The sequence below is a fragment of the Elaeis guineensis genome, chromosome 1, assembly GCF_000442705.2.
Source record: "Elaeis guineensis isolate ETL-2024a chromosome 1, EG11, whole genome shotgun sequence".
In the NCBI taxonomy this organism is placed as follows: domain Eukaryota; kingdom Viridiplantae; phylum Streptophyta; class Magnoliopsida; order Arecales; family Arecaceae; genus Elaeis; species Elaeis guineensis.
This window is the reverse complement of record NC_025993.2, coordinates 121,352,281-121,371,350: the sequence shown is the minus strand read 5'-3', so window position 1 is coordinate 121,371,350 and position 19,070 is coordinate 121,352,281. Positions and strand designations below refer to the sequence as shown.

Below are 19,070 nucleotides of genomic sequence, written 5' to 3'. Positions count from 1 at the left end.
CTCCATGACTGCTTCGAGATCCTGTCCCTTTTCGGCTTCTTCCTCCCTCCCCTGGCTCCCTCGAGGGACAACAGCCTCACCATCTTCCTCATCGAAGGTCAGGGGCAGGTGGTCGGAGAGAACAATTTCGGTGCCTTTTTTGCTGCCAGCCCGATGATCATCATCGTTTGGGGCAGCAAGAGGTCGGATATGGGTCGAATCAATTAATGTTCTATCCATCCCGTCATTAAAAAATTCATATCTCTACCTACCCCATATCTATCTGGAGTTGGGTCGGATCGAATAAGATGAGGGCTCGAATTAGGTCGGGTTAGGTATCTTCCCTCGAATCGGATCGAAAAATTGCATCCTAAGGAGAGATGATTAGATGAAGGAGTAAAAGCTTGCACATAAAGGGATCGACCAGTAAGGCATCGGATAGAAGCACAAAGATAGATAGAAGCATAGCATCGATCAAAGTGATGATTCTCATTCCTCAAAGCATTGCTGCATCGGATGGATGGGAGATGGGGAGGAATGGGGACGAAGGGAGGAAAAGAGGCATGGGGGTGGTTGGCAAGGGGTGGTTTGCCGAGTGGGTTAGGAAATGATCAAAAATGAAAAATGGCTTGTGGTCATGGGGGGTTACTGGGTTAGGGCCTTAGGGGGCAGTGGATAGGGTTGGCAAAAATTGATCCGACCCACCAATCCGATCCGTGTTCGACCCATCTTAAATAGGTTTGGATTTAGATTAAACAGGTTCAGATTGTAAACAGATCAATCCATTTAACCTGTTTAATAATCGAATTAGGTTTAGATTTCACATATTAAGCCTGCTTAACCCGTATAAGTTTTGCGTTGGATCAAATTAGGTTGGGCCAAATTGATTAATGAGACTCGCTACGGCGCGCATTGCATTTTTTCTCTTTGCGAATGAGCTCGTGCGGCTATGGCCCCTGCCTCCATGTTGGACAGCGTCAAATCCCACGGTTGATAATGTACCACGTAGCCCATGCTACCCCTTCGATTAATATCACCTCACCTCCTTCATTTCCACTTCCCAATGGTGGTCTCGAAGCATCCAAAAACCCTAGCCTCAGATCAAACTCATCCCACACCCGGTCCGCATCTCTTCCTCCATCCGTATTGGACTCCTTTTGCCTTCATCGGCCTCCAGAACAACCAGGGCATCAGCCTCATCGGCTACTTCTCATCGACACTCGTCACCCTTGCTGCTTGCCCTCACGATGCCTGCACCTCTCTCGCACCCATGCGCTCCTTCTCCCATGGCATGTCGAGCTCATCCTCGGCGGCATCGTTGGCACCGTCTCTAGTGATATCCTCTACCTCGACGGCTGCATGGAGAGCCTCACCTTCTGACTCACCGTCGTCGACATCATCTTCATCACCGCCATCTTCTGGTTCTACAGCACTCTCGTAAGTGGGTCACCACCTTCCTCGACACCTCCTCTGACGATGACTCGTACAACTACTTCAAGGGTGGAGCCAAAGGCCGGGAGGCAGCCGAGAGCTCCGGTCAGGAGGAGGGGCGAGAGCATGGCCAAGGCAGAGGGGCGGCTAGGCAGAGATGTGACGGCCGACGAGGGTAGAGCCACAGAGAAGAGAGTAGGTTTTTAATTTTTTTTATCTTTTAAATGGGTTATAAATGGATTAGATTTTATTTTTTTTTAAGGATTATAAATGGATTGTAAACAGATTGGATTGAGTGACCTGGTTATTAAGTAGATCGAGTTTAGGTTTTAAATCTCATCTGTTTAAATAAATAGGTCAGGTTCGGATTCAGAGTTTTTTGATCCGACCCGTGTCTGAACCGATCCATTTAGACCCGACCCGACCCGATTGCCACCCCTAGCAGTGGGCTTAAGCCTTTGATAGTATCGAGTCGGGTTCGAGGTAGGGCATTTTACTATTTATACCTGACCCAAATCTATTTAGATTTTTTTTAAAATCCATATCCATGCCAGATTTTAATCGGGTCGGATAAACCTCGTCCCATTCGGATCGGGTCGGATCGGGTCGAGTCGGGTCAGGTCAGATGCTCGACGAATTAGAAAAAATTTCCATCCCTAATCATCATCGCTTCATTGACCAACATCCTGTACAAGCAACTCCCACTCGAGGAGGAGGAACCGCCAGATTGCCAAGTCTGAGCACCTCCATCATCATGGACCTCTTATCCACCATCTTCGACGATGATCCGACCACTTTCCTTTTCATAGTCATCATTGTCCCTGCCGCTGTCGGCACCACTACTATTTGCACCGCCGCTATGTTCTTTCTTTGTGAGTTCCGCAGGTGTGGCAATGATGGAGGATGAGACCAATACTAGGTACTTTCAAAAAATAAACATGATAATGGTGGCCATCACGGTCTATCTCCTCACCTACAACTTCACCAGCGACCACGACACTGTCATGTCCAACATCTTCACAGTCGTCCTCCTCATCGCTTCAACAGTGATCCCGATCTATGTAGTCACACCATGTTAGAAGAAATAGAGGAAGGGAAGAGCGGGCCAGCGACTTGAAAGAGAGAGGGGCCTATGGAAGTTTTGAGAGAGAGAGAAGAAAAAGAGAGAAATAAAGAGAGGGGGTTCGGGTTGAGCCTTGGCTCGGGCGGGTCTAATTGGATTCAATCTGGACTCGAATCTTAAATTTTAAGATCTTTTTGAACCTAAATCCGATCTAAAATATAAATAAATATTATAGATTGAGGTCGGATAAAAATGTGGCATGATCCGGCTCCGATCCTAAGCTAAGCACACGACTTGCAGACTTGCACAACATGAAAGCCTTTTCCTTCTCAACATGCACTATCCAGCAACAACGGTTACCTTCTCTGCATGGAAATGAAAATTTTAGATTGGAATTCTGGATGGTGGGTCTCCCTCCCTTGGAATTGTCACAAACGATGTGCATTTGTTAATAGTTGTGTGATGGCGATTGTCACAGGATAAGATTTGACATTCCAATGAAATATTATTGTACATGTACAACATGATTGCAAACGTAAAGAGGTGTCAAATCTAAGCAGACAACATCATTTTCCATCCACCAACTGTCCTAGAGAAAATAGTCAGAGTCTAAATCGTTTTCTAATATATGGGTCGTGCATTAGTTATGTTATGGAGCCCATCATTAAAGGATGACGTGTGGCTTAGATTCCATTTACAGGGGTCTTCCCTAGAGATACTTGTTCCCTAGTTCCATCACTTTTTATATATCTATTATATTATATATTTATTATACTTTTCTTTGAAAAAATTAAAATATCTATTATCTTGTTACTATCATTACATGTAGGAAATTTGCAGAACTAAACCCATATTTTCATATTTGCGAACAACTTAGCGAATTAAAAGGATCTTGAACAAAAAATGAACAGTTTTGCGATTTCATCGGTGAGCTACTTGGTCCACCGAAATATAATTGCGTAGACATTAATAAAAACCTCTGTCCCCAGAAATGACATTGTCTTTTCCATATTTCTTATTCTTTTCCTTGTTAGTGTATTGGAAAATCTATATAGAAATTGTGGAATTGAAATAAGTATCCAATATTAACATAAAAATGCACAGTTGATCGTATTGAGAAATGTAGACTGTCCATCTCTATTATTATAAAGCAAACAAACCAAGCCTTTGTTCATGGTCTTGAGCTCCCACCGGTAGTTATTCATTTTCATCTTGTCCTTTACAAGGAATTTATAGAAACTCCATTTTTAAATTAAAATATATTTAATTAGTTTAACATTAAGAGAGAGAAACAAGAAGAGCTACTTGTTAGAATGAGAGCATTTTTATCAAAAAGGGGGATCACATTCATTAAGTGCATAATTATGCACACGATATATCTTTTCCCAAGACTTGTTTCAACTCGAGAAAAAATTTTAAACACCATTTAATGACCCTCTAAGATGCATGTTTTCCTTAAAGCATACATTGCACAAGACCGAGTTTGGCTTATGTATGATGCATGAAGATAGATTAAAAAGTAAAAAAAAATGCAAGTATTGGAAAATCTGTATTACATTTTTTTGTTATGCTTTTGAGAAAAGTGCGTAGTGCAACAACGAGTCTTTCCCACATTTAGCAAAAATATTACGCAATTTAACAATATATATTGTACACCAATACATGCCAATTGTAAAGTTTAAATATTGTGGACAGCTCGCACAACTCAATAGTAAAGTTATGTAGAAATTTGTTAGTGAACTTGTTTTAATGGTGTTTTTTCCCATTAGATAGATGAAAATTATTAAAAGACTTGGCTATTGGGACAGAAGCACATGCATGCATTTATGTGCTCGGGAGAGAGATGGAAAGGGGCTATCAAGATGTTTACATTATCAAGTTGGCCAAGAGAGATATGAATAATGTTGTGAGATAACCTATTGACTAAGACCATCCCTCTCCTTGGGGTGTGTTCAAAGCAATTTGGTGAAATCACATCGGGCGTGGGCCCAAGATCTCGATCCAGTGCCCTTTCCAAATCGCCAACTCAAGTAGCCCCCTGGATGAAGTCTGCAATGGACATCCATGACTAACAATCTTGATCTGAAGGTTAGTGGATGGATTTTTCTTCCCAACAAACTGTCAGAACATGGCTCAATGGTGTAAAGAATTAGGTCTAGTAATCTACAGATTTCAACTAGCAGCCTATGACTCGATCTCTATATAAAAGAGGTATGAGAGAGACCCTTAAGTAAAGAATGATTTTGGAAGAGAGAACTCCCAAAAAAAAAAAGTCTCTTTCTCTCCGCTCTGCTATCTTTTTCTCTACTATTCCTGAGCTCTGACTAACTTAGACATCAGAAGATCCTCCATCAAAACACCCATGATGGTGTGGGCTTTTCTTGCAAATTTTGTTCGATATTTTGGATCCTGAATGGCTTCCAACTCTAGCCACATCGATACCTGATCAGACTCTCACGGCAACAGATGGTGCTAGAGGAAGGGTCCTAAGCCCATTTTAAGAGGAAAGTATATAATGCAAATGAGAGCCCACAATTCCATCGCCTCTCACTGACATTCTATCCGTCACAGTCAGAGCAATGCTGCTCAAGGGTTCATCATAGTGCAACCTCCTATTATGATGGATCTACAACCCCTCGATGCTCTGACTCAACAGATTCAGATGCTGATTGATGCTATGCAACAACTCTAGCAGGTGGTAGAGCAGCAACAGCAATGCCCAGAGCCAACCCCCCAGGCAGCTCCCTCTCGATGCAGCCGATGGTCTCACCCCTAGAGCCCTAAGCCTGCCTTCTAATGGTGTTTTCACTTTGCTCCCACTTCTTCACTTTGATCATCCTCCTATTGGAGCTTAAGGAAAAAGGACCAGTAATGATGATCTTCTTCAGAGGAGATTCGACTCTAGGCTATTCTCCTAGGCCCAAAAAATTATGGTGGGAGGAGGAGCTCAAGAAAAAAGTTCAAGATATTAAGTGGTTCCTTGGTGGAGTCCAGAGTGGGCCTCATCGGAATAATGATGGCCTCAACTTCAACTTCCAACATCCTTTCTTGCAAATCATTTTGAGAGAACCAATTCTAAGCCAGTTTAAGGTACCTTCTGGAGCCGTATGATAGCTCCTTGGATCTTTTCAACTATTTGGAGGGTTACAGGATCCTCATGATGCTACAGTGCACTTCAGATGCTCTCCTTTGCCTCACCTTTCCTATCATCCTCAGGAAGTCAGTATGGATGTAGTATTTAGGACTCTAATCCAGATCCATCTACTTATTTAAAAAGCTCGATAGATTATTTGTTATCTATTTTGACAATAATCGAGTTTAGTCGAGAAATTTCAATAGCCTCTTCTCTATCTAGCAAGAGGAGGGCAAGTCGCTGTGTAACTATATTGCATGCTTTAATACCACCAAGCTAAAGATGCACAACCTCGATGAGTCAGTGACAATGTCGACGGTCAAATGAGGATTGTGAAATTAGCATCTCATCCTCTCCATCGATGAGACCTTTTCAAGGGACTATGCTAATCTGCTGTCTCGAGCCCGCAAATATGTCCAGATGGAAGAAGCTCGAGTGGTGCATAGATAGGTGGAAGGAAAGAGCCCGTCCAATAAAAAGCGGGGTCAGAAAGATTCTTAGATCGCCCAAGCCAAAGGGGAATTCTCTTAACCATCGAAGAGCTACAGACCAAAGAGCCCACCTCAATGGTTTGACAACTATACCCCTCTATCCACCTCTCGATCCCAAATCCTGATGAAGATTGAGGGCTAGAAGTATCTACAACGGCCCAAGCCAATGTAGGCTCCTTTGGATAGAAGGAACAAGAGAAAGTATTGCTGCTTCCATAGTGGCCATGGCCACGGCCACGATACCGAGAAATTTTTTCAGCTCATGGATGAGATCGAGGCCTGATCCAAAGACTACCTCCATAAATACATTCGACAGTAGTAGAATCGAATGTCTGAGGTGCTATGCTAGCACCAACTTGACAAGAAGAACAATCATAACCGACCGATGGCTAGGGTCATCAACACAATTTCTAGCTTCACCGATGGTAGGAGGGCAGAAGACTATAAATTTAGGAAGAAGAGAGACGGTGTTTGAGGGGCATTATTTTTTTTTGTGATAATAATTCTCAAGGAGAGCATGGTCCTCTAGTGGCACTTTCATTATATCCCTGATGATAGCAAGCCACGATGTAAAAAGAATTTAGTTCATAATAGAAGTCTGGCTAATATCTTGTTTTATAATGCTCTTTGAAGGATGAAATCACCTGACAATCTAGGAGAAGTGTGTGTTGAGCTGAAGCAAAATCAAATAAGGCTCAATCCCAATAAATATGCCTTTGACATGATCTTAAAAAAGTTTTAGGGTTTCGTAATGATCCAACAAAGGATCGACCCTAGAGTCAATCAAGGGAGCTAGGATCCCTTACTGGACCTTGTATGTAGACGAAGCCTTGAATCTTTTAAGGCTTAAGGACCGAAGATGGCTCGATATTAGCAGAACTACAAAGAAGTTCTTTGAGGCCTCAAAAAATTTGGGGGCCTAACGAACACAAAGATTAGAGACACTCGAGCTGATGCCTTCCCTCATTAGGCCATCTGGTGCTCCTTATCCATGGACAAGTCGAAGCATAGACCACGATAATGATGGTGAAGGGGCTAACCCTCTGAGGACCCTATGCAGTCACTTGGAGCCACCGATGATTACTACAAATGAGCTAACCCTTTAGAGACCCCACTTGGCTACCTAATGCTTCTTGCCCTCAAGCGAGTCAAAGTGGAGGCCATGACAATGACGGTGATAGGACTAACCCTCTGAAAATTCCATATAGCTACTTGAAGCTACCGATGGTAACTACAGAGGGGTAATCTTTTGGAGACTCCACCTGGCCACCTTGCTTATGGGTGAGTTGAAGTGGAGACCACAATAATGATAATGAAGGGGCTAATCCTCTAGAGATCCTATTTGGCCACTTGGTGCTCCTTATCCATGGATGAGTTGAAGCGGAGGCCACGATAGCAATAAAGAAGGGGCTAAGTCTCTGAAGACTTTGCTTGGCTACTTCGCGCTCCTTGCCCATGGGCAAGTTGAAACAGAGACCATGATAGCGACAATAAAGGGGGGATAATCCTCTGAAGATCCCGCACGGCCATTTGGAACCAATGACAATAACTTGATGAAAACTACCATAAGATGACTTTGTATTGACCATCAGTAACATGACATCCAATACTAAGGCTTAAAAGTATGGTCTAGGCCAAGGATCCCGACCCTATAAAAAGCTAATAAAGATTTCGAATTAGAGCTAGTCTATGCAAATGTTGGGAGGTAACAATGAACTTAATTTCATTTGAAAAATTAAAAGATATATTGTAGGTTCATTACAAAGGTTCAAAAAGCAAATGACAAAAAAAAAAGAAAAAACCTACTCTCCAGGCATAGGTGGAGTGACTTTGGTAGCATCCTCGATGACAAAAGCTGGGGTCTCGATTAGAGTAGGCTTGGGTGAGGTAGACTCATTCTCGTCCTCGTCCTCATTCTCATCTGGTAAGAATACTAGATCTAACCTCCTCATCACTGTTCCCGAGGCAAGATGCCTCAAGGCTAGCTTGGGGACCATCCGTTGTAGATGTGCCCTGCAGTCTTGAAAGCTGTATATATAGGCAATCAATGAACACTCAATGACCTCAATCTCGAACTTCGTTGAAGTCTTGTACTCTCAGATACTTTGGAGTCTAGCCTCGGTGATGAATTTTGCCTTCTTCTCCTCAATAATAGCTTTAGTGTCCTTCAACCAATCCTTAGCCCCTCTTTGGCCACCGCAATGGCTTGCCTCACGTCCTCCACCATCCTCGATCGGGCTATGGATGCCTGAAGCTTTTAGTCGAGGACAGTGATGTCATGCATCAGTTGCATAAAAAGATAAGAGTTAGAAAGCCACAATCAAAAGTCAAGAGGAAGTGTGAGAATCAGGAACTCATCTCGAAAAGATCAATATAGAAAGCCCTTACAACCTCATCCGAGGGGCGAGACCCCCTCTCCAGCAGATCCATCAGTAGCAGAATCGACTCCATCAGCTTCCTGGCAAGTTGGTGGTTTTGGAGAGTGGATGTATCCCTTCGCACCGACTCTACAATGCCGGCAAATTTTTCTTCATCCTTGGGCAAGACAGGGTCCACCCCGGGCCTTGCCAACCCGTTCGACTTTCTGAGGGGAGGCTAGGTTTGGATTGATGGAGGAGAAGGAGCCTGAGGCAACTATGAGGTTGTTCGAGCAACAGACTATGGCAATCCAATGGCTACCATCTCATCCTTGGTCCCTATCAGGTCTACATCCGATGCTCCTGGGGATCACATCAAAATAGAAGTGGGAAGCCCGGATCAGAAACTCTTTGATCTCTTTAACGAGGACTCCCCGCTTGAAGAATTCATCCTTCTCTTTACCGTCAACTTAATAGATGAGTACGATGGCCTCATCGCTGCAAAATCAGGAATCAACTCCGACAATAACAACAACAAAAGAATGACTAATGGTTGAATGATAAAAAAATTGACCAAATGAATTGTCTATTTATATGGACCACAGATGGTATGGATTTAGCCATCGAATCGTAGGATCTTATTGAAGCAAAAATTTAGTGCAGGGGCAAAATGATAATTTTAAAACTTTTTCAAAATTACTATTTTACAGCAGAATTATTAATTAATCTCATTAATTAATACTAATTAACCCTACACTAGGATCTAAATATGATACAACAGCATGCATTTAAATTTGAAATTCAAATTTGAATCAGTAAACGTTTTACAGTACTGTGTTCAGAACACATCACCTTTTGCGGGTAGTCGATCACCGCAATCTGATCACCGTCGGAGGGCTCTGATCATCACGTCGCAGCCACCCAACTGTCTGGCCTCTGCGGATCGTCCACACGAAGCTCCCGTCTGATCAGCTCCTCACGAATGCTAGTTCGTGATTTCACCCTTTTGATGGCAGATGTTGATCGAACTCCTTCGATCGATGTGTGCCGACTTCTAGGATGCTCTGGATCATCTGCACAGTTACTTGAGAGGCTGATGGATCTCTCTCTGAAATTTGGTGGACTCACGACACTCGTGGCACACCAATCTCACTTCCCAAACCCTAGGTAGAAACCCTAGGGTACACACCAAAAACCCTGCGCCCAATTTTCTCTCTTTTCTTTCTTTTTCTCTCGGAAGGTTTTGGACCTTCACCTTGCGCAGAAGCCTTCCTCACGCCCCAAAGTTTCTCTCCTAATTTTTCTACGCACGTCCCACCTTTCTCCTCTTTTTAAAACAACGTCAAACGTGTCTTATCCGCGTGAGAGGATAAAGACAAGAGGTTACACATTTGAATTCAAATCAAATTTGAATTCAAACGAAAACCAACTTATCCCTATCCTTTTGGGCGTGAGAAGAGAAGGGGCGTGGCTCTTTGTGCGTGAAAAAAGTTTCACAAGAAACCTTTTCTCGTGTAAGTAATGTGGCGCACAAAATGGATAAGGATGAAAGGGCAAGTGATAAGTTATCCATTCAAATTCAAACATGCTTTGAATTTGAATGGCTAACTAATTAATTTATCCATCCATATGGCGCACAAATGAGGACGTGGGGAAGGGTTTTACGTGAGAAAAATTTTATGAGAAGTTTCTTCTCGTGAATTCAAATGGGTGCAAGGAAGTTGGGTGACGCAGGGAATTTAAAACAAGGTGGTTTGATTCAAATTGAGCCAACCTAGTTTAAAATAGGTTGAGCACAATTAGACCAAATTAAACCCAACATAATTAGGCTTAATTAGGCTTAATAAAATTTTAATCAAATCAGGAATTAACTAAACCTAATCCCTGATCAAATCAGGGACTAAACCACCTTAGCGATTAGGTCAACATTTAACCTAATCGGGTCAATCCAAACTGAATCCAATTCAATTGGACTTGATCCAAAAATAATTACTCAATCAAATTGAGTTAATTAGTGATTAAATTACTAATTAAACCTCTCATAAATGTTGAGTCCAAATCCGATGGGCAATCAGGCATCAGAGACCATCGATATGAAACCCTGATCAAAGAGTTCAAATTTCAAATTCAAAATTCGAAATTCAAAATTTTGACCCCGGTACCCAAAATGTGTGAAACTCATGATTAGAGAATCCTAATTCTCAATCATAGAGTTCCAGATAGATAAGACTCATAATCAGCCATCAGATCAAAAAGGAACCTCTAATGTGTGTGACCCCTCAGGTTCGAACCTAAGCCGGTAGCACAGGAATCAATTTCTGTACTAATCGAAGCGACCATCTAGCAATGGTACCCGACGACCGGATAGGTCGAATAATCGCAATCGCAATATTCAGAACCTACGTGAATATGGTTACCGTATAATTCATCCCTTTTGACCCCTGTGTTTAGGATGACTCAGGGTTAAACTGTCAACCCTGATGATATCATCCGAATCGTGCTCAACTCAATTAGTCCTGTGACTCCTCACTAGGACTACCCTGGCCAAGGTTTTGCTAAATTGAAACATGACTGTACACAGCTCCTAAACTGGAGTGATCAATCTCCTCTTGACACACGCACCGACAAGTCAAGTACTTGACTACACCCAGCAACCTTCCGTCACTGAATTAGAAATTCAGGTAGTCCAGTGCCTAAGTGCAGTGAGTTGCTTGCAAGTCACCGTGGCGGTCTCAGATCGGAGGGACATTTATACCCATATCCCATCGGAGCAAATCTTGACAGCAGAAATAGCTCCGGAGTTGGTCACGTTCAGTGCAGATGTACCATTACATCTCACCTGTATGCCATACCAGTGTCTCCACACTCTTTGGTTATGAGGACAACCAACCCATATGGCACACAAGGACCTATGCTCGATAAATATTGTCGTCCTTGGTAACAACGTATCATTTGGTCGCGAACATGTTTAAGGACTAAACGACAAATCCTCCTTTGTCAAGTCTAAATAGTCCTAAGGACTTCACCACAACACAGGAGTTCATTAGAAGATGAAACATTTGTGATGAAAAATTACCAAAATAATTTTTATTTATTTATAATTCATGTACTAATACAAAAGGAGCACAACCGTCAACAGGCTGACGATTGACTTTGGGATACTATTCCCAACAATCTCCCACTTGGCCAAAAGCCTATCGGTGCAGTATCTAATACCCATCTTCGACTTGTAGTCGTTGAACTCCTTCACCGCAATGGCTTTAGTGAATGGGTCGGCCAGGTTCTCCTTCCCGTCGATCTTCTGAAGGTCGACGTCACCTCGATCCACGATCTCCCGGATGAGATGGTAGCGGCGCAGAATATGCTTCGTCTGCTAGTGTGCCTTTGGTTCCTTCGCCTGAGCAATGGCTCCAGAGCTGTCGCAGTAGAGCAGAACTGGACCAACAAGGGAGGGTGCTACTCCGAGCTCGGTGATGAATTTCTTCAGCCACACCGCTTCTTTGGCAGCATCTGATGCAGCAATATACTCCGCCTCGCATACTGAATCAGCCACAGTGTGCTGCTTGGAACTCTTCCAGCAGACAGCCCCACCATTAAGGGTAAAAGTAAATCCTGACACACTCTTGCTATCATCTCGATCAGACTGGAAACTAGAGTCTGTAAACCCTATAAGTCTCAAGTCCGATTCACCATATATAAGCCACTGGTCCTTAGTATTTCTCAAATACTTCAGGATGGTTTTAACAACCTTCCAGTGATTCTCTCCTGGATCAGATTGGTATCTACTCACTACCCCTAGTGAGTATGCCACATCTGGTCGTGTACATGTCATGGCGTACATGATAGATCCCACTGCCGAAGCATATGGAATCCTACCCATACGCTCTCTCTCTTGAGGTGTTGTCGGACAATCCCTCTTCGAGAGAGAAATTCCATGGCCTATCGGTAGATAGCCTTTCTTGGAATTTTCCATGCCGAATCTTTTCAGCATAGTATCAATGTACGTGGACTGGGATAAGCCAAGCAACTTTTTGGATCTATCCCTATAGATCCTCATCCCTAGGATGTAGGAAGCTTCTCCCAAATCCTTCATGGAGAACTGTGACGATAGCCAAATCTTTATTCCCTGTAATGCAGGGACATCATTCCCGATTAAGAGAATGTCATCCACATACAATACAAGAAATACTACTGCTGGACCATTAGCCCACTTATAAATGCAGGGTTCTTCTCCGTTCTTAACGAAGCCATACGTTTTGATCGTCCTATCAAAACGTATGTTCCAACTCCGAGATGCCTGCTTAAGTCCATAAATGGACCTCTGTAGCTTGCACACCTTAGACTCATCTGTGGATGTGAACCCTTCAGGTTGTATCATATACACCTCTTCGTCCAGCTCTCCGTTTAGGAAAGCTGTCTTCACATCCATCTGCCAGATTTCATAGTCCAGATGGGCAGCTATCGCAAGCATAATCCGAATGGATTTGAGCATTGCCACAGGAGAAAACATCTCGTCATAGTCTATACCATAACGTTGATGATATCCCTTGGCAACCAGACGGGCTTTATAGGTCTCCACCTTTCCATCTGCGCCCCTCTTCCTTTTGAAGACCCACTTACACCCTATGGGTTTTACTCCTTCGGGTGTGTCAACCAATGTCCACACATCGTTGACCTTCATGGACTCCATTTCGGATTTCATGGCCTCTAGCCATTTCTCAGAGTCAGGTCTCTGCATTGCATCCATGTAGGTGATCGGATCCTCATCATTTTCATCAAGTTCGATAGGATCACCATCCCGGACCAAGAAACCATAGTATCTGTCCGGTTGATGTGGTACTCTACCAGACCGCCTTAAGGGTGCATAATCAATGGGCTCCGGATCTGATCTAATCAAATCCGGTTCAGGTTCAGTAATATGTGTCGGTTTTTCCACCTGTCGAACTTCGTCAAGTTCGACTTTAGAGGCAACAGTTCCTTCACTAAGGAACTCCTTTTCTAAAAAGATTGCCTTAAGGCTGACAAACACCTTTTGCTCATCAGCAAGGTAGAAATAATACCCTTTGGTCTCTTTTGGGTACCCTATAAAATTACACTTGTCAGACCTAGGTCCAAGCTTGTCTGTAATTAAATGTTTAACATAAGCCGGACACCCTCAAACCCTAAGGTGCGAGAGTACTGGTTTACGTCCTATTCATATCTCATATGGCGTTTTGGCTACAGACTTACTCGGAACTCTATTTAGAAGGTAACAAGCCGATTCGAGCGTATATCCCCAGAGGGAGATCGGCAGACCAGCAAACCCCATCATGGATCGAACCATGTCTAACAGGGTCCGATTCCTCCTTTCAGACACACCATTATGCTGTGGTGTTCCAGGAGGAGTCCACTGAGAGAGAATCTCATTCTCCCCTAGATACGTCAGAAACTCATTGGAAAGGTATTCACCTCCTCGATCAGATCGAAGAGTTTTAATACACTTCCCAGTTTATTTTTCTACCTCATTTCGGAATAGTTTGAACATTTCAAATGATTCCGACTTATGCTTCATTAAATAGACATATCCATACCTAGATAGGTCGTCTGTGAAGGTTATGAAGTAGAAAAATCCACCTCTTGCACTTGAGCTCATGGGTCCACATACATCAGAATGTACCAGACCTAAGAGTTCACTGGCTCGCTCACCTTTTCCAGTAAAAGGTGACTTGGTCATCTTTCCAAGAAGACAGGACTCACAGGTTGGAAGTGATTCACAATCACTAACTTCAAGAATTCCTTCTTGAGCCAACCTGTTTATCCTGTTCTTATTGATATGACCTAGCCTACAGTGCCAAAGGTAGACTTCTGACACATTATCTATTCTAGAGCGTTTACCGAATTTTTGAACCACATTAACAGGCTGTGATAGTAAGTAAATTCCATTATTTAATTGTCCAACAAATATTGTAACACCATTCAAAATGATATTGCAAATATTTTCTTTTATTAAAAAATCATAACCGTACATGGCCAAAAGGCCTACAGAAATAATATTTAATAAAAAACTTGGACAATAGTGACATTCACTCAGAATTACATTACGAGAATTGATTACAAGACTCATGATTCCTAAAGCTAGAACTGGAACTTTGCTTCCATCTCCAACATTCAGGAACCTCTTGCCTTCATCAAATCTCCTACTGACCTGCAGACCCTGCATCAAATTACAAATATGATAAGGGCTTCCGGTATCCAATACCCAGGCAGTAGTATCACAAATCGAAAAGTTGCAAGGAGTTATCATATAATTACCTTGCTTCTTCTTTGGCCTGTTCGGATCCAGGGAGGCAATGTATTGAGGACAGTTCCTCTTCCAATGTCCGTGCTTCTTGCAAAAGAAGCACTCCGCCTGGCTCTGGTCATGCTTGCGCTTTTTGGTCTGACCCCGTGCTGCTGTCTCAGCATGAGATTGCACCTTCTTATTTTTCTTCTTCTTGTTCTTCTTCCCCTTCCCAAAGGGTTGACGACGAGAAGAAGACCCTCCCACTACATTCACCGACTCCTTATGGAGTTGGTGATCCTTCTCAAAGTTCTGCAGCAACCCCAACAATCCGTGGTAGTTTACTGCAGGCTTTGTCATTCGAAAATGAGTAAGGAATGGGAGGAAGGACTTGGGCAAAAAATTAAGGATCGCATCCTTACCGAGCTGCTCGTGCAGAGGAAAGCCCAATTTGCTTAGGCGCTCAATCATCTCGATCATATACAGTACATGATCAGTGACTGAGGCCCCATCCCTCATTCGAGCATTGAAAATAGCACAACTAGTTTTGTGCCTTTCAACGTCGTCAGGCATGCCAAAGGAGTCGTTCAACATTTGAAGCATCTCCTGTGGCTGGGCGTTCTCAAACCTTCGGCTGAACTCGTCATTCATTGCTGCCAGCATAATACATCGAACGGTGGTGCGGTCATTGAGCCACTTCAAGTAAGTATCTCGGATCGCTTTACTAGCATTCGGAGCTGGCTCTTCAGGTGCTGGATCCGTTACTACATAAAGGATCCGTTCATGCTCAAGGATGATTTTCAATTTTCGATACCAGCTATCGAAATTGGGTCCCATGAGCTTGTCATTATCTAATAATGACCGGAACGACAGGGTAGTGGCCATAGCTGCTTAAAGAAAAACGAGACCTCTATTAGTACATAAATTAATACTAAAGACTTGGACTTTAGTCTAAAGTTTTTTCCAATATTTTTACGAACTGGTAGCCTCATCCTCTAATTCGAGGAATTACTTTAATTCCTTAATGGGTACTAGAATCCACACAGACTACACACGAGCCCAACTTTGGTTGGTCAACCCATGTGCATCTATGGGTAGGTTCTTAACCAGTTGTTTCTCTAAACAACTTCTAGTAATTTATTTTGCCCCAGAACCTAATCAGTAGGCTTTGGCCTCCACTGAAAAGATCTGGTTAGGTCCAACCATTAACATGACTTAATTTAGTGAATCGGACCAATAAATGATCAGGCCCGACTTTGGCCGGCCAACCTAACCACCATCAGAAAGACTCAATCAAATTATCATATTATGAATAATAATTCCATTAGCCAATGAGCACCAGGCCTTTGGGCCTCCAATGATCATTGAACTAATGGACTCATTATCATTTACTTAATGGGAGGCTATGACTTAGTTATCATTATAACTTAATCATTTTAGGGACCTAATAATTTTGAGGATTTTATTAAAGAATAGTAGAGAAGAAATCATCCAGCCAATTTCAATCCTCCCACTGACTTCACCAAGTCAGATTAAAAAAGATTTAATTAAAGCTGGCATTAGGAGCACCTAAATCAGTCTTACTGATTTACCTAATGACATGGGTGAGCTCTAATCACCAAGTGATCTAATCAAAATCTAACTTACCAGATTGGCCAGGTAAGTGAGATCAGTGGTGGGGATTTGCCATTAACTCGTCAATGATCGAATCAATGCGAGTAGCTCCCGCTTAAGAACCACTGGTCAAAACTGCCGAACTTACCTTAGACACCAACCGGTTCATTAGTTTTAATTTTGATCAACTTAGTAAATAGAGCTCCACCGCGTAGCCATGAATTAAGTCCATCTTGGTCTAGTTAAAGACATGGACCCATTCAACTACAACTATTAAAGTTGAGTCTAGAGTATCCTTGACCTAATCTAATTCAACTTTTGATTAGATTTGACCAATTACTCCAATTCGTCCATTTTTTAAACTAACCTTAGGTCTAACCCAATTATGGACCTAATTCATCTAACCCATTGACCCAAAAGTTTATGCAATTGTCTTAGGTCTTAATTCACAATTCTAGACCTACTAGACAACACTTAATTCTTTTAATTAAGTACTTGGGCTGATGGGTCAGGGTTTGGCATTTCGAAAATAATTTTCAAATTTGAAAGATTTTATTTTTCTGTTCACCAAATGTGTTAACTCATTTCACAAACGGGTCAGCACATTTCATAAACAGCAATTCTATTGCTCATTTCATAACAGAAAATAACTCAAAATAAATCATAAATTTTCTTTTAGATCTAATCTAACATATTCATGATAAATTTCTTAATTAAGTCCTTTCGCTGCTTCATCGGCATGGGATATAATTGCATCGGCACCCCTACCGCCATAGGAGACCCCATCGAATGGGAAGAGAGGGCCTTTAAACCCTACTTTTCTCCTATGACCGGACGGCCATGGCAACCAACCCAATTAGATTACTTGCTACTTGGATCAAGTATATCTAAATATACAAATTTCAAAATTTAAATTTGAATTTCAAATTTCAAATTTCAAATTTCAAATTTTAAATTTCAAATTTGAGATTTCAACCAAATTTCAAATTTCGAATTTTCAATCTTTGAATTTTAAATTTTGAATTTTGAATTTCAAATTTCGAATTTCAAATTTCAAATTTCAAATTTGAGATTTCAACCAAATTTTAAATTTCAAATTTTGAATTTTGAATTTCAAATTTCAAATTTCGAATTTCAAATTTCAAATTTGAGATTTCAACCAAATTTCAAATTTTGAATTTCAAATTTGAAACTTCTAACAAATTTCAAATTTCAAATTTCAAATGTTTTTGAATTTCGAATTTTGAATTTTGAATTTCAAATTTAAACTTATAGATTACACCTTAATCTACGCATGCATATGTATATCATATTCTAGAACCTGCTCTGATACCAATTGAAGCGAAAATTTAGTGCAGGGGCAAAATGGTAATTTTAAAACTTTTTCAAAATTACTATTTTACAGTGAAATTATTAATTAATATCATTAATTAATACTAATTAACCCTACACTAGGATCTAAATATGATACAACAGCATGCATTTAAATTTGAAATTCAAATTTGAATCAGTAAACGTTTTACAGTACTGTGTTCAGAACACATCACCTTTTGCGGGTAGTCGATCACCGCAATCTGATCACCGTCGGAGGCTCTGATCGTCACGTCACAGCCACCCAACTGTCTGGCCTCTACGGATCGTCCACACGAAGCTCCCGTCTGATCAGCTCCTCACGAATGCTAGTTCGTGATTCACCCTTTTGATGGCAGATGTTGATCGAACTCCTTCGATCGATGTGTGCCGACTTCTCGGACACTCCAGATCGTCTGCACAGTTACTTGAGAGGCTGATGGATCTCTCTCTGAAATTTGGTGGACTCACGACACTCGTGGCACACCAATCTCACTTCCCGAACCCTAGGTAGAAACCCTAGGGTACACACCAAAAACCCTGCGCCCAATTTTTTCTCTTTCTTTCTTTTTCTCTCGGAAGGTTTTGGACCTTCACCTTGCGCAGAAGCCTTCCTCACGCCCCAAAGTTTCTCTCCTAATTTTTTTACGCACGTCCCACCTTTCTCCTCTTTTAAAACAACGTCAAACGTGTCTTATCCGCGTGAAGGATAAAGACAAGAGGTTACACATTTGAATTCAAATCAAATTTGAATTCAAACGAAAACCAACTTATCCCTATCCTTTTGGGCGTGAGAAGAGAAGGGGCGTGGCTCTTTGTGCGTGGAAAAGTTCATGAGAAACCTTTTCTCGTGTAAGTAATGTGGCGCACAAAATGGATAAGGATGAAAGGGCAAGTGATAAGTATCCATTCAAATTCAAACATGCTTGAATTGAATGGCTAACTAATTAATTTATCCATCCATATGGCGCACAAATGAGGATGTGGGGAAGGGTTTTATGTGAGAAAATTTTCACGAGAAGTTTCTTCTCGTGAATTCAAATGGGTGCAAGGAAGTTGGGTGACGCAGGAATTTAAAACAAGGTGGTTTGATTCAAATTGAGCCAACCTAGTTTAAAATAGGTTGAGCACAATTAGAACAAATTAAACCCAACATAATTAGGCTTAATTAGGCTTAATAAAATTCTAATCAAATCATAAATTAACTAAACCTAACCCCTGATCAAATCAGGGACTAAACCACCTTAGCGATTAGGTCAACATTTAACCTAATCGGGTCAATCCAAACTGAATCCAATTCAATTGGACTTGATCCAAAAATAATTACTCAATCAAATTGGAGTTAATTAGTGATTAAATCACTAATTAAACCTCTCATAAATATTGAGTCCAA

General features: G+C 41.7%; 1 protein-coding gene across 1 annotated transcript in view; it reads left to right on the top strand.

The window, feature by feature from the left end:
- The first annotated feature begins 1,455 nt into the window (after window positions 1–1,455).
- Window positions 1,456–19,070, top strand: part of LOC114913330 (gibberellin-regulated protein 5-like) — a 31,912-nt gene continuing 14,297 nt past the window's right edge. The window contains exon 1 of the mRNA XM_029262008.1: window positions 1,456–1,605. Coding sequence (XP_029117841.1) covers window positions 1,456–1,605 — 150 coding nt within the window. The remainder of the gene's footprint in view (window positions 1,606–19,070) is intronic.